Source organism: Cupressus sempervirens, chromosome 1 (genome assembly GCF_028749045.1).
Source record: "Cupressus sempervirens isolate cs-2001-9-10 chromosome 1, ASM2874904v1, whole genome shotgun sequence".
Taxonomy (NCBI): Eukaryota; Viridiplantae; Streptophyta; class Pinopsida; order Cupressales; family Cupressaceae; genus Cupressus; species Cupressus sempervirens.
The window spans coordinates 613,463,019-613,477,297 of NC_143118.1; the positions used below are offsets into that span (position 1 = coordinate 613,463,019).

General features: G+C 39.4%; 1 protein-coding gene across 2 annotated transcripts in view; it reads right to left on the bottom strand.

Moving 5' to 3' along the window:
* LOC149579403 (HIT-type Zinc finger family protein) overlaps window positions 1–14,279 on the bottom strand; it is a 168,253-nt gene that overhangs the window by 64,235 nt on the left and 89,739 nt on the right. For both annotated transcript variants that reach the window (XM_089832511.1, XM_089832517.1), the window contains one exon: window positions 26–67. In XM_089832511.1, coding sequence (XP_089688637.1) covers window positions 26–67 — 42 coding nt within the window. The remainder of the gene's footprint in view (window positions 1–25; window positions 68–14,279) is intronic.

Consider the following 14,279-nt stretch of genomic DNA (forward strand, 5'->3'; position numbering starts at 1 on the left):
AGGAAGTTGGAACTAAAGCACTCACCATTTACTTGCATGGAAGGCACCTCCCTTGAGCATGGCACTTCTGCCATCACATACTAGTATTGGATTAGATACATAAAATGAAACTATACATCTAATTCAAAAAGACTAGACTAGGGAAATTATTTGTGGCCTTACAAATCAGAAAATTCAGAAATGACTCTTAATGACCAAGAATCTTGTAGATTTTGACATCTCAAAAGCACTTAAAAAGAAGCATTTCTTTGGAATAGAAATCTGTAAAATAATTCGCTCTTTGAGACAGCACTCCAAAAGTTCTCCATGAAAACAAATTTAAACTTAACAATGACAATAGTTTTTATTAGAAACCTTTAGTTTTAAAAAAACAAATTCATAACGCAATTATAACAACCATTCTTTCTAGAATTGTCAACAATACCAATTGTGAAATGTATCAATAGAAGACTCAGTTAATCGGGCAGGGATTTTCATATGAATTTAATCTTTAGAACATCTACCGTAAAGATATTCAAAACTCAAATACTGAGAAAACACGGAAATGCATCTTCATCGAGCAGGCACAGCATGTGACATCGTGTCCCTAACATCCAAAGTCAATGGTCCTCCAAGTCAAGAGAATCGATTCGTAATGTGCTTATTTACTTGCAAACTTGATTATGGATGTGGGTGGGTAAATAGTAAGTCACATGTCTTAAATGTACAAGAAAAAAGAAAGAAATTATCATAATGATGTCCATGAGAAAATAGAATAGGTCAATGGCACTTAGAAAGTGCAATAAATTACAAAACAGAAGTAATAAAATAGAAAGACTGGTGATAAAAATAGAGTAGAATGTGATGCATTATTAATATATATATCATAATGATGTCCATGAGAAAACAGAATAGGTCAATGGGACTTAGAAAGTGCAATAAATTACAAAAGAGAAGTAATAAAATAGAAAGAATGGTGATAAAAATAGAGTAGAATGTGATGCATTATTAACCTATAAATATAAATATATATATATATATATGACAATCCAACAATACACAAGTAAACATGCCATAGGCACACTTGTTTATATATAATAACTTTGACAGTATTAATAAAGGTTTATTACAAGTCCTGCCTCCTTGATATGCTTTGCTCTCAAACCATGGCAGAGATGGATGTGATACCATGAAATTTTTACTCTCCCATGATGCTTTGTCTAATAGCCAATACTTCCATTCATTATATCTTTTCTGATATGTCCAGAATGAAAGTTCCGTGTACAAATTTCGAGAGCTCCTTCATGTTAAAGCAACACTTTCCCTTCTCTGAAACAGATAACACAAGTTGAATTCGATAATTTGTACCCATTGTTTTTCAAATGATACATGAAAATTATGGTGGGCACATCTTTGTAATGTCCCCTGTTTTGGGACATTAGAAAAGTTATAGAGATATTCGTATAATATTAAAATTGACTTGGAGAGCGTGGACTCAAATTATAAAAGGTCAATTTAATATTATAAAGGGGCTAAAAAGGACAAAGAGAGATAAGACGAAAGGCTAGGAAGGGAGTAGCAGAGTCACAATTGTGAAGATAAAAGGAGATGAGACTCATTCATTCGGCATGCATGATTTATTGTCCAGATTTCAGTTTCTCTCTTGCGAGATTATTCAGAAAGCTTCAACTTTTAGATAGTGTGAGGATGTAACCTCTCGTGCGAGCAGACAATGGATGCAAACCCATTGTCTGTGGAGACGTCACCTCAGGTGTCTCGTATGCGCTTACAGGTTCTTCTCTAAGTGTTCCAATCTGACTGTAAATTCTATGTATAAGATTGGATTTTGAATGTTGGTTATTGTATTGCTATTGTATAATGCAGTAACATATTTTTGAGAGATTTTATGAGAGTTTACAGGTTTTATACTGTTGATTTGTAATGCATTTTCATATGCTTGAAATCCTAAATATTATTCTGAAAAGAACAAGTTTATATTTATTGGAGAATTTACTAGTTTCTATTGTTGTTCGTAATACATGTGTAAGCCGACTGGATGGTCCCAGCGGTGTTTCTGTAGCCGAAGGAATGATTGTCATCAGTGTTTTGTATTTTGTAGCCAACAGACATAATGTTTGTGGCCGATGGACTCCTCCGAGAAGGTTCAACGAATAGTATTTTCCCGTCTGGGATCATTGTAAAATATAAATCATCTTCTATCTTCTATTACTCATCTGATGAAGCATAATGTAATGTCTGGCATATGCGAATATAATTCTGCTATTTTGTTCCATTGTCTGTATGCGTTGATTTCTTTACCAGTATGGTAAACATTTGGCGTCATTGCCTTATGAACCTAGAAGGTGGGAGGAATGAAGATTAATGCCAAATCAGCTTAACAAGGACTGGAATAAGGTCAAGGGAAAAGATGGAATCCGTACAGCGCAAGAGAATTTAATTCTGGCACAGCAAACCGAACGCCGATGGAGATTTCAGAAGAGTGCCGACGGAAACCGGAGCGCCGAAGAATTGTTGGAGGAGACTCGGCAGTGGGTGGAATTGGTGGAAGAAGCACAGGAAGAGTTCTTGAATTTGTGTTCGCCGAGGGAAGAAAATTCAGACGGAAGAGCATCAATTCGCACGGCTCGCAGTGCCGAGGGAGCACGAGCATGGAGTGACCTCTTCGTCCGAGATAGACTTCTGCGGGAAACAACTTCAGAAGATCCTTCGTCTTCACCAAGGTTCGCAGTTGTCGACACCTCCAGTGTGGAGTGCAAACCACCAATGTGGGAGTGCAAACCGCCGGTGTGGGAGATCAGTCCGCCGGTGTGGGAGTACAGATTGTCGATGTGGGAGTGCAAACCGTCGGCGTGGGATTGAACAACGTCAGTATTGCAGGACCGAACAACGCCTGTTTACAGAAACCAATTGTCATGGCGAGACCGAAAGAGAAACTGCCGAAGTTCAATGGCGATGGTACGGCCGATTCCATTCGACATTGCAAAACATGTGAAAAGAGCTGGAAGGCAAATGGGATAACTGATGAAGACGACTGGATGAGGCAATTTCCAGCCACCCTACAAAGTGAAGCAATTGATCGGTTCACTGATACAGATCCACAAAAGCTAAATAGTTGGGATAACATTAAAAAGGAGTTTCTGGCAGAATTTAAACTATTGCAGGATGATAATGAAATTGTAGCAGAGATCTTCAATACTAAGTAGGGGAAGAATGAAACCGTCCGCGTTTACGCCAGGAAATTAAAAGATTTGATAAATAAAATGGAAAATAAGCCAGCAGACGGACTTTAGAAAAGATGGTTCGTGGAAGGCTTACGCTCGAAGTTGTGGAGGAAAATGAAAATTGTGCCACCATCATCATACGCGGAAGCTTATAGCAGAGCATTGGACCTCGAAAGTGAGCAGAAGACAAAGAAGAAGACTAGCTCATCTGATTCTGATGACAACGAGCCTACCGAAGAAGATAGTAGCGACGACGAAGGCAGCAGCAAGAAGGTAAGACCGACGATCATACTAAAGGATCTTGTCCGAAGAACCAATTTTGTGACATTTGTCAGATCATAGGCCATTCCACAAAAGAGTGCCCCTTTAACATAAAGACAAGAGGATCTCCGCAGGTGTTTCTTACATAGGAGGCTTCCCTGTCAGGCAATAGCAGAAATACGAATAGTGCAGGTGCCACATCCGGAGGATACAGGAATAATAGCAGAAGGCAAAATAACAATAATACAAATAATAACAATAATAATGGGAGCCCAAATCGAACTCAGTATAATGCAAACAGATGGCCCATCGTTCAATGCCGAGCATGTAATTTGTGGGGTCATTTTGCACACGATTGTACAATGGCAAACACACCAAAATTATTATGCAGATGGTGCGGACCCGGCGATCATGAAGATTCCAAGTGTCCAAAGTCTGGAGTAAACTTGATCACTGTCGGCACGAATGTAGAGGAGGTTCTGGCAATTACCCGAAGGCAAGCAAACGAAAAGAGAAAATTGGGAGAAGCGCAGGCAAAAATTGCAAAGGCATCGTCGGCGGGGACATCTCAGATTCTCAGTTGAAGGACATCACCGGCACCTTGGCAAGGAACTTCGCAGAACACAACATTGTACGACAAATCTTACAAACGGAGATACCGGTCAAGATAAGTGACCTCCTTCTCACAATGCCCCAGTTACGGACGGCCATTCTGAATCATTCATCGTTTTCGAAAGCAACAGAGGGCATAGGAAGGGGCAGTAGGGAATTGATGACAACAGACCCAATGCTGCTAGCACTCACATCCGGATGGCATCTGACAGTCGTCGAGATGGGGATTTTGGAAAATGTTTTGACAGACACAATTGTCGACGGAGGGTCCGGCGTGAATGTCTTACCGAAGGATACCTGGAAGAAGTTGGGAAAGCTGACATTGTGGCCACCTGCATTTCAATTGCTCACGGCAAACCAACATGGAATCAAACCGTTGGGAATCTTGAAAGCGCAACCGGTAACCATTGGTATGCAACCATTTTTATTGGATTTCGCAGTCATTCCATTGAAAAGAAAAGGATATGATGCTATTCTAGGACGGGATTGGTTGGTGCAAGCAAAAGTAAAACATGATTGGAAATGAAATACCCTATCAATGGAGCGCGGAGGCAAAAGATTCATATTTGACCTGCACACACAAATGATAGGTGAGGAGGCAGCATCGTCAGACTCAGAAGGTGAAGGCGACAGTGACGACGAAAGAAATGACGATGAAGGAAAGAGGAGAATGGAACCAAATGACGAAAGAGTATTGACACTAGAAGGAGGATCAAATGATGACAACTTAGACTCGGTGAATGGCCTTTACCACTGGCAAATAGAAGACTATGAATTGTTTCCGAGTTGTAATATGCTAAGGGTCGACGAAGGTGAAAAAAAAGGAAAATGAGGGTCTGAAGGAATACAGAGCAGAGGAAGAAGGAAAGGCGGTTACGCCTGAAGCTGAGGGGAAGAACATACAATCCAAACCCAAAAAAAAGAAAGATCCCACCATTCGGTACACGGTGAACAGACTGCATAGGAGGAAAAGAACGCATCGCACCATAAAATTACTTGAAGGGTACCGACAGCAAGGAAATAAGCTAGATGCGCGACGACCGCAGGCACAGTGGGCAACGGAGGTAACACAGAACAGACATAAGGCGTGGCATGACAAACTCAGTAGGTTTCAGCCGGGGCAGTTGGTACTCAAGTACGACGGTCGGGATGAAATCAAATAGGAAAGGTTTAAGGCAAGATGGGTTGGACCATATTAGACCCGAGAGGTCGGCGACAATCGGGTGATAAAATTGGAGACATTGGACGAGCAAGAGGTGCCTCCGGTAGTCAACAGATCTAAATTGCAAATATATGGTGCCAGGAAGACTCCGTCGCTGTCGCAGAATGGCCAGCTGACTCCCTCGTCTTTGCAGAATGGCGACGCCTAGAGGCAAAATTGAGGTGCTATTTATTTATTTTATTTTTGAAATTTTTTTTTTAAAAAAAGAAGAGAAAAAGAAATTGCTTTTGCAAAAAAAAAAAAAAATTTAAAAAAAAATTGCAAAAAAATAAAAAAATAAAAAAATAAAATAAAAATAAAAAATAAAAAAAGCCTCCGCAGGAGGTGCCCCACGGGCACCTGGCCGCGGGAGGTGTTCTGCGGACCTCCTCCGCGGGAGGTGCCCCACGGGCACCTGTCCGTGGGAGGTGTTCCGTGGACCTCTTCCGCAGAAGGTGTTTCGCAGGCACCTGTCCGCGGAAGTCTTCCCAAGGAGCATTTCACAATCATTTCCCGCGGGTTTCCCTATTTTCAGTCTTCTTGCAGAGCTTTTCACAATCTTTTCCCGCGGAGTTCCCTTTTTCAATCTTCCCGCGGAGCTTTTCACTATCTTTTCCCACGGAGTTCCCTCTTCCAATCTTCCAGCGAATGTTTGGCCGCGGAGTAATTTTCCTTTCTTCCGCTGCCCAGTAACCCTAAGCCATATGCAAACGGCTGTAAAACTCGCAATAGCAAGCCTAGGAAGCCTTCGATTTCTCGGCAGGTTCGCAGTTCGATTCGCGGGAATTATTCCCTGCGGGTACTAAGCTGCACCAGAAGCCCAAGCGGAGGCGGAATAACCCCGCTCGCAAAGCGATGACATTCCGATAAGCGCAAGCTGTGAGTTGAGGTGGAATCGAGCTTGTGAGCTGATTGGCACTGAGATTCAGCACGACAAGATTCACAAAAAACTGTGCTTCGACTGGAATCTCACCCGAGAGAGGTTTTTAATAGTGGTTTGAATAAATTTATCTCAAAACAAAATACGAAGTTCTTCAGCGGCTAAACTAATCAATGCATTGGAGGTGAAAAGAGACGAACACGAAGAGAAATCGGATATGTTAATTGAAGGAAAATGGTGCAGATGCAAACGCTTGCAGACTTGAATTTCTAGTATTTTGCCATTTTTGGGTACTATTTGTTTGTTTGTGTGTCGGGAGATCTAAAGCCCAGGTTTTCGGAAGTTTGATAGTGTTGGCAGGGGTGCAAGACTGTTGGAGTTCTTTTCTCATTTGCGAAGGAGAGATTATTCGAGTTTGTGTAGAAGATGGGTGTGTAGGATTTTAAAAAAGAAAAAGAAAAAAACGACGACAGATTCAAATTGTTCAGAATGAGTTACAAATGATGCCAAAGGGAAGGGGACGCATCCGTGGTTGCCAGAAAGAGTGTAGAATCGGCAGAAAATGACAAAGATGGTGTGCTCCGTGCATTTCTGTGTGGGTAGCCCTCTGGACTCCCGGTCGTTGCGGATATCAGTCGTGGGAGTCTAACCAATTGAGAAGAGTTGAAGTTGCTACAGGCATGGACTTTCTGTGTACCAAAGGCACTGGGAGTAGGTGTTGGCCGGGAGGCTATCTTGGTGGATGCATAGAGAGCTCGGGAGGAGCTAATCATCCAGTTGGAGGTAGTGCAGCGACACTTGGCTCAGGGTACCGAGGAATTGAAAATAGAGAAAGTAACACAGGTGGCTATCAAGGTCAGCTTCATTGAGGAGGCAGTGTTGTGTTAGCAGAGGCTACAAGCACGAGACGAAGTGACAGTGATGTGTCAAAAGCAAGTTTATCTGGTTGTAATTAGTCCGTTAATGTATTTTATTTGTTAATTTGTTTCAGATATTTTGTAATTGTCGTCCGGAGACGACTTTTCTTTTTGGGGGGGATGGTGTCAGCCGACTGGATGGTCCCGGCAGTGTTTCTATAGCCGACGGAATGATTGTCGTCGGTGTTTTGTATTTTGTAGCCAACGGGTAAATAGTTTGTAGCGGACATAATGTTTGTGGCCGACGGACTCCTCCGGGAAGGTTCGGTGGATAGTATTTATATCCCGTCTAGGATCATTATAAAATATAAATCATCTTCTATCTTCTATTACTCATCTAATGAAGCATAATGTAATTTCTGGCATATGCGAATATAATTCTGCTATTTTGTTCCATTGTCTGTATGCATTGATTTCTTTACCAGTACAGTAAACAACATATGCCTATGATTTAAATTCTGAATATCAATTTTGAGGAAACAATCGGGTAAATATCTTGAGAATATTTCCTAGGTTTTATATCACTGATTTTATAATGCAACTTCACATTTTTATGTTCCAAGTGCTATTTGGAGAAAGAGAAACCAAGTAAATATCCGGTTTGGGATATTTCAATCTTGGTCTTAGTAACTTCAATGCATAAACTACAAGAACTATCTTCTTTCTGATCCAAAACAATAAAGTAAACATAGGTTATAACTTAATGACTTGACCCCTTTGCTGTAGCAAAGTTTGGTTGCATTGTTCCACACATACAAATGCCCAACACCCTTCACATTCTCTCTCTATCCAATATTGATAAGCTTGTTGCTTAATCAATTGCAAGTCATATTCCATAGTCTCCTTAAGAATGTGGAATATCATTTCAGACTCTTTGAAACAATTTATACATGTACATTGACTCTTGATAGAAAAACAGAGGCAAACAGTCAGCAGTCCATAACCATAAATAAAAGTGAAATGAATCATCCTCATAAACATGTGATAAGTCGTATTATACCACAATTCTACAAGTTCCAATCTGTTAGCTTTTTAATTTCTCTTCAAAGACAACACTAATTGATGAAGGGTACTTCCCTTTATACCACAAACACATAACAAAAATAGAGAAACACCAGCAATTTGCAAAAAAATAAAAATGGGCTTCTTATTATCTCAAAAAGTATGGAATTACAGATTTCAGAAATACAATATGCAAAGCCACATGAGCATTTTAACTACAATATTTTGTAAGACAAAGCCACCAACAACCATCTAGAAGAGTCGTAGACAACCATATGAGCCTTCCTTATATAGGTGATTTTCCACCACCTAAGAAGGTTCTAAACATTTAGCCCTAACCCTTGAGGCTGACCAATCCTAAAATTATAATATTATACACATTTTATTACATAGACTTGGCTCAAGACAATTAAAAGTTATATTGTTAGGTAGCCCAACTTCTGGAAGCCATAACTTCTTAGTTGTAGACCCAATTGGCTATTATAACCACTTTTCAGAAATGATGGCTCCTATAATTCAATGCATGGGTGTGCAAGCTACAATTAACCAAGGTTGACCTCTTTTTAGAGCCTCTAAAGCCTTCAGAATTGAGCTCAAAGTTTTTATACCAAAAATTAATATGGAAAATCCTCAATAACTTCACTAATACATACGATATGACAATGAAACTCAACTGGTACGCTCATATATCTAAGATGAACCTCTACCTGTGAAATTAGAACATTCTAAGCTCGTATGACCAACTTACTAAAAATAGTGATCTCCCACAAAAGTAACTCTGCACTGAAACACCCTTATTGAAAAGGCAACAGCAGAAATATTTTTTGGTGATGCAAGATTGCCCTTACACCCAAGATGCTCCTGCATCAAACACCTGGAGTAATTTGAGAAGTGACCTTGTTGTGTCTCAGGTGTTCAAAAGAAAGCCAAGAGGGTTAACCTCCTCCCTTGTTAGCCATGATGAATCTTCTATAGGCCACCCTTTCCATTTGACCAGATATTCTTCATATGTCTTGTTCCTTGTGCTTCTGCCAACACGACTATCCAGTATATTCCTCAATCTCCTTTGTAGTTGAAGTTGTTGCTAGAATACTCCACTGCACTTCTCTAGCCTCATCTTCAACACCTCCTTTATGATACTCTGTTAAATCTAAAAAGTTATAGGCAACTCTACTTCATAGGCATTTCCTGAATCATGCTTCTTCAGTATCTTCCATGGTCAAAAACTTCTTCACTTTCAACTTATTATATGTTCCCGCTAGAAATCGCTCCTTCCTTAAATGAACCATGAATTCATCCTCAACCTGAAATCCCGTATGCCTCATTTTCTCATCTACCTTAGCCTTGTAGTGTGTATTCATCTTAGCAATGTCCTTCCGCACCTCCTCATGGATGTTTTCCAAGTGTTCTGCAAAATGCTCAGCTTCAACACTACGTATTTCCCTTTGTCCAACTTCCTTAATTCAGAAGCATTTCTAGGACTACTCCTATATACAATCTGGAATGGTGATTTACAAGTGCTTCTAATGACAGAATTATTATATGCAAATTCTACCTATGGTAAAATCAAATCTCATCTTGATGGCTTATCTCCAACCAAAAATTTCAGCAAATTCCCCAAACTCCGATTCACCACCTCTGTATGTCCATCAATCTATGGATGATGTGATGAATTAAACTTCAAATCTATCTTCAATTTCTTCCACAATGTGTGCCAGAAATACCCAACAAACTTAGTGTCTTGATCTGAAACTATGCTCTTTGGTAGACCATGTAGTCTCACTACTTTTTTGAAAAATAACTCAACCACATGAATAGCATCATTAGTTTTCTTGCAATGAATGAAATGTGTCATCTTTGAAAGCTAGACCACGGCTTCTTTGGTACATGGAATGGATAATAGAACCATGTATTCTACTTTGCTCCTTTGTCCATCTAACATACTCTGCAATTTTGTGCAAACTCCTCGACATCTTGCTCCAACTGTGGCTAGTAATAATTCTCACTAATTAGAGCAATGGTTTTATACTGAGCAAAATGTCCAACTAACCCTCCCTATGCTTCTCTTTCATGAGATTATCCCTCACAGAACTCCTTGGAATACACAATTGACTTCCTCTTAATACCATTTCATCCTAGATGATGAAATTCAACCACTTTGTTCTGTCAAGTGTAACAAGATTTGTACAAGCTTTCCAAGCTTTGCCAAAATCAGGATCCTCTGAATACAAACTCTTGAGTTCCTTGAACCCAACCACCTCAATCTGCATCTCTGACAAAAAACGTTATCTCCTGCTAAGAGCATCTACAACCTTGTTAGACTTCTAACTCCTATGTTTCAAAACAAATGTGTAACTCTGCAAATACTCAACCCATTTCAAATCCCTCTGATTCAACTCTCCTTAACTATTCAAATATTGCAAAGCTTGATGATGAGTATACAAAAAAAACTCCTTGGGAAGAAGATAGTATCTCTACTTCTTCAATGCCTGAACTATAGCATAAAATTCTTGATCATAAACAGAATATTTCCTATTGGCATCATTTACCTTCTCGCTGAAATAAGCAATGGGTCTACGTTCTTGGCTCAAAACAACTCCTATTGTAGTACCACTAGCATCACAGTCTACTTGAAATGCCTTATTAAACTCTATCAGTACTAACATAGGTTGTTATGTAACTTTTTGTTTCAACAAATTAAAACTCTTATCTGCTCCTATAGTCCACTTAAACTCTTTCATATCCCCTCTAATTATTTCAGTCAAGGGTCCACAGACACTGCTAAAACTCCTGAAAAACTTTCTATAAAAGTTAGGCAAAACATGAAAAGATCTTACCTCAATAGCAATCCTTGGAGTAAGTCATTCAAGGATAGCCTTCACTTTGTCTAGGTCCATTTGTAGACCTTCTGCTAAAACTAAAAATCTCAAATACATTAACTCCTTTACAAAATTGCACTTCTTCAAATCAATCAGCAATTTCTCTTCCCTTAACTTCTTAAACACCCTACGAATATGCATTATATGCTCCTCCAATGTCTTGCTGAAGATGAAAATATCATCTAGGTAGCCAATGACAAACTTACCCAAAAATTCTTTCAATACCTCATTCATGAGCCCCATGAAAGTGTTTGGTGCATTGGTTAGCCCAAAAGGCATGACTAACCACTCATACAATCTTTCTTTTGTCTTGAAAGTAGTTTTCCATTCATCTCCTCTGATATGAATCAGACGATAGCCACTCCTCGGATCTATCTCTATGAAATACACAGCTCTGCTCAAACAATTCATAGTATCATCCATCCTCGGCAAGGGAAATCTGTACTTCATTGTGATCTTATTGACAACCCTAGAATTCATACACATCCTCCATTCTCGATTCTTCTTTGGTATTAATATTGTTGGTACGGCACATGGACTCAAACTCTCTTAAATCAACCCCTTCTACAACAACTCCTATACTTGTGTTCAACTCTCTACTTTTTACTAGTGTCGATCTGTGTGTTGCCTTATTTGGCAAACTAGCTCCTAGAATCAAGTCCACTTGATGACTGATATTCCTTGCTGGTGGTTATTTATCAAGCACATTATTGGATACAATATTGAGAAATTTATCCAACAAATCTACAACTTCTATAGGTACATCTACTTCTTCTTTACCATCTCTTGGAATTATAGCAAAACACATATGCTCATTTCTCCTATCTAGGAACTTTCTTCCATCAACAAAACTTATCCTGGCATTACTACATACCTTTTCTTCTCTTATCTTCTTGTTTTTTGTTGTTTTCTTTTCTTGGACACCAATTGATCCTCCTACTTTTGTCAGTTTTTTTGTTGTAAACTCTCAGTCCCATACACCTTTTGTTGTCTTTTGTTGGACATTAATATTATTATCTCATCTTATCTTATCTTATATTATCTGTCTTTCAATCACTTTAGCTTATGTTTCACTACATTCTTTGTTAGGGAATAGGTAATCGCATGACTATCATGTACAACACATGCGTCAAACAGCCACGACCTCCTAGCAACATATGACATACACATATGGGCATGATGTCACATAGTACCTCATCATGGTAGCTCCCAATCTTGAATTTTACTAGGCATTGTACACTGACCAACACCTTGTGGTTACCATGGACCCAAGCAATCTGATGTGGACATGGGTGTTTTAGCCTCTTGAGCTTTAATTTTGTGACCATCTCCTCTAACACAAAATTGTCAATGCTTCCACTATCAATAATCACATTGCAACACTTATCCTCACACTTGCACCTGGTGTGAAACAAGTTCTTTCTTTGCTCAAGTTCATTCTCACCACTCAACAGGACTCTTTTGTTAACTAGGACTTCTCCTATTTTAGCATCTTCAAAATGCGATTATTTGGCATCTTCATCCACATGTGCAACTCTTCCCTAGCCTTTAGTTTTCCTATCCATCCTTCCTTGCCATTGAGAACATTCATAAGCCGTATGACCTTCTCTACAGTAAAAACATGTTCCATGTAAGCCTCCTCTTCGTGATCCTTCTCCTCTTCCTCTTTCTTCCTATTCTCTAATATTCCAATCATGAAAATGATCGACATTGGTTCCCCTATGATTATGACTACTACTGGCCTCATCCTTCTTTTTTGGATCTTCATTTCGGCCTCCATAAGACCATCCACTGGATCTTCCACCACAACCTCTTCCACTTTGCCTGCTCTTAAACTTCTTGTTCAGCTTTTCCTCTACTCTTAGGGAAAACTAGTATGGCTCTTCAATACTGTTCGTTCAGACCAGACTCAACTCCTGAATGCTAGGCCTCAACCCCTTAAGGTAACATGCAACTTTCTCCTTGTCAATTTCTGCATGGCTTATTCTAATGAGGACTCGATAGAACTCATCCGTATACTCTTGAACAAGTCTTCTTGCGGGCTTCAAGCCTTGCATTTTCTTCAACAAATCAAGCTCATAATCAACAGGAATGAGTTATTGCTTCAATTTATCCACCATTCGATCTCATCTTGTGATTTTCCCCTTTCCTCTTCTATTTCGCTCCAATTGAATCTCCTACCCCCAAATCTTTGCATGACCCTTCAGTCTAGCCTTCACAATCTTGACCCTATCAAGATCCTCGAAATCTTCATAATCAAAATATTCTTCTAATTCATTGATCCAATCAATCAATTCCTTTGGGTTAAGATTTCCCGAAAGTGTAGGGACCTCAATCTTAGATCTTTTCCCAATCTTGCAAATGGCCTTGAAAAGCCTTTCTTCCTCTTGGTTCAAAACTTTGCTTTTCTCCTTCCTAATCAACATTTCCTTATTCGAGTTTTTCCTCACTTTCATCTCTTACTACAAGTGTCATCCCTCTGCAAATCTCTTCTTGTAATGCTCACACTTGTCTCTGAAATGCTCTAACCTCGAGTGGCACAACTCCAACTCTTTTGCCATGTTCCCTTCGTAGAGGCAATTTCACACTTACCACTAAAACCCTAGACCAAAATCCTAGAGCACAATCCTAGTGCAAGCTACCTTGCAGCCGATGTTCTTTCTACACTATCACGAACTTCTGCTCTAACACCAATTAATGAAGAGTATTCCCTTTAATACCACAAACATAGCAAAAATAGACAAACAACAACAATTTGCAAGAACCAAAAAATGAGCCTCTTATTATCTCCAAAACTATGGAATTACAGATTTCAAAAATACAATATGCAAAGCCACATGGGCATTTTCCTTAAAATATTTTGTAAGATAGCCACCAACAACCACCCAAAATTGCCTTTGACAACCCTATGGGCATTATATAGGCAATTTTCCACCCCCTAGGAAGGTTCTAGACATTTAGCCCTGGCCCTAAGGATGACCAATCGAATAATTATATTATTTTTCACATTTGATTGCATAGAATCAGCTTAAGACAATTACAAATTATATTTTTAGGTAGCCCAACTTTCAAAGGCCATCACTTCTTAACTATAGACCCGATTGGCTATTATAACCACTTTTTGGAAACGGCAGCTCCTATTCTACAATGCTTGATTGAGAAAACATTAGCTAACAAAGGTTTGACCACCTTTCGAAGCCTCTAAAGCCTTCAAAATTGAGATCAAAGTTTTTATACCAAAAATCCTCAATAACTTCACCAATACATATGATATGGAAATGAAACTCAACTGGTAGGTTGATATAT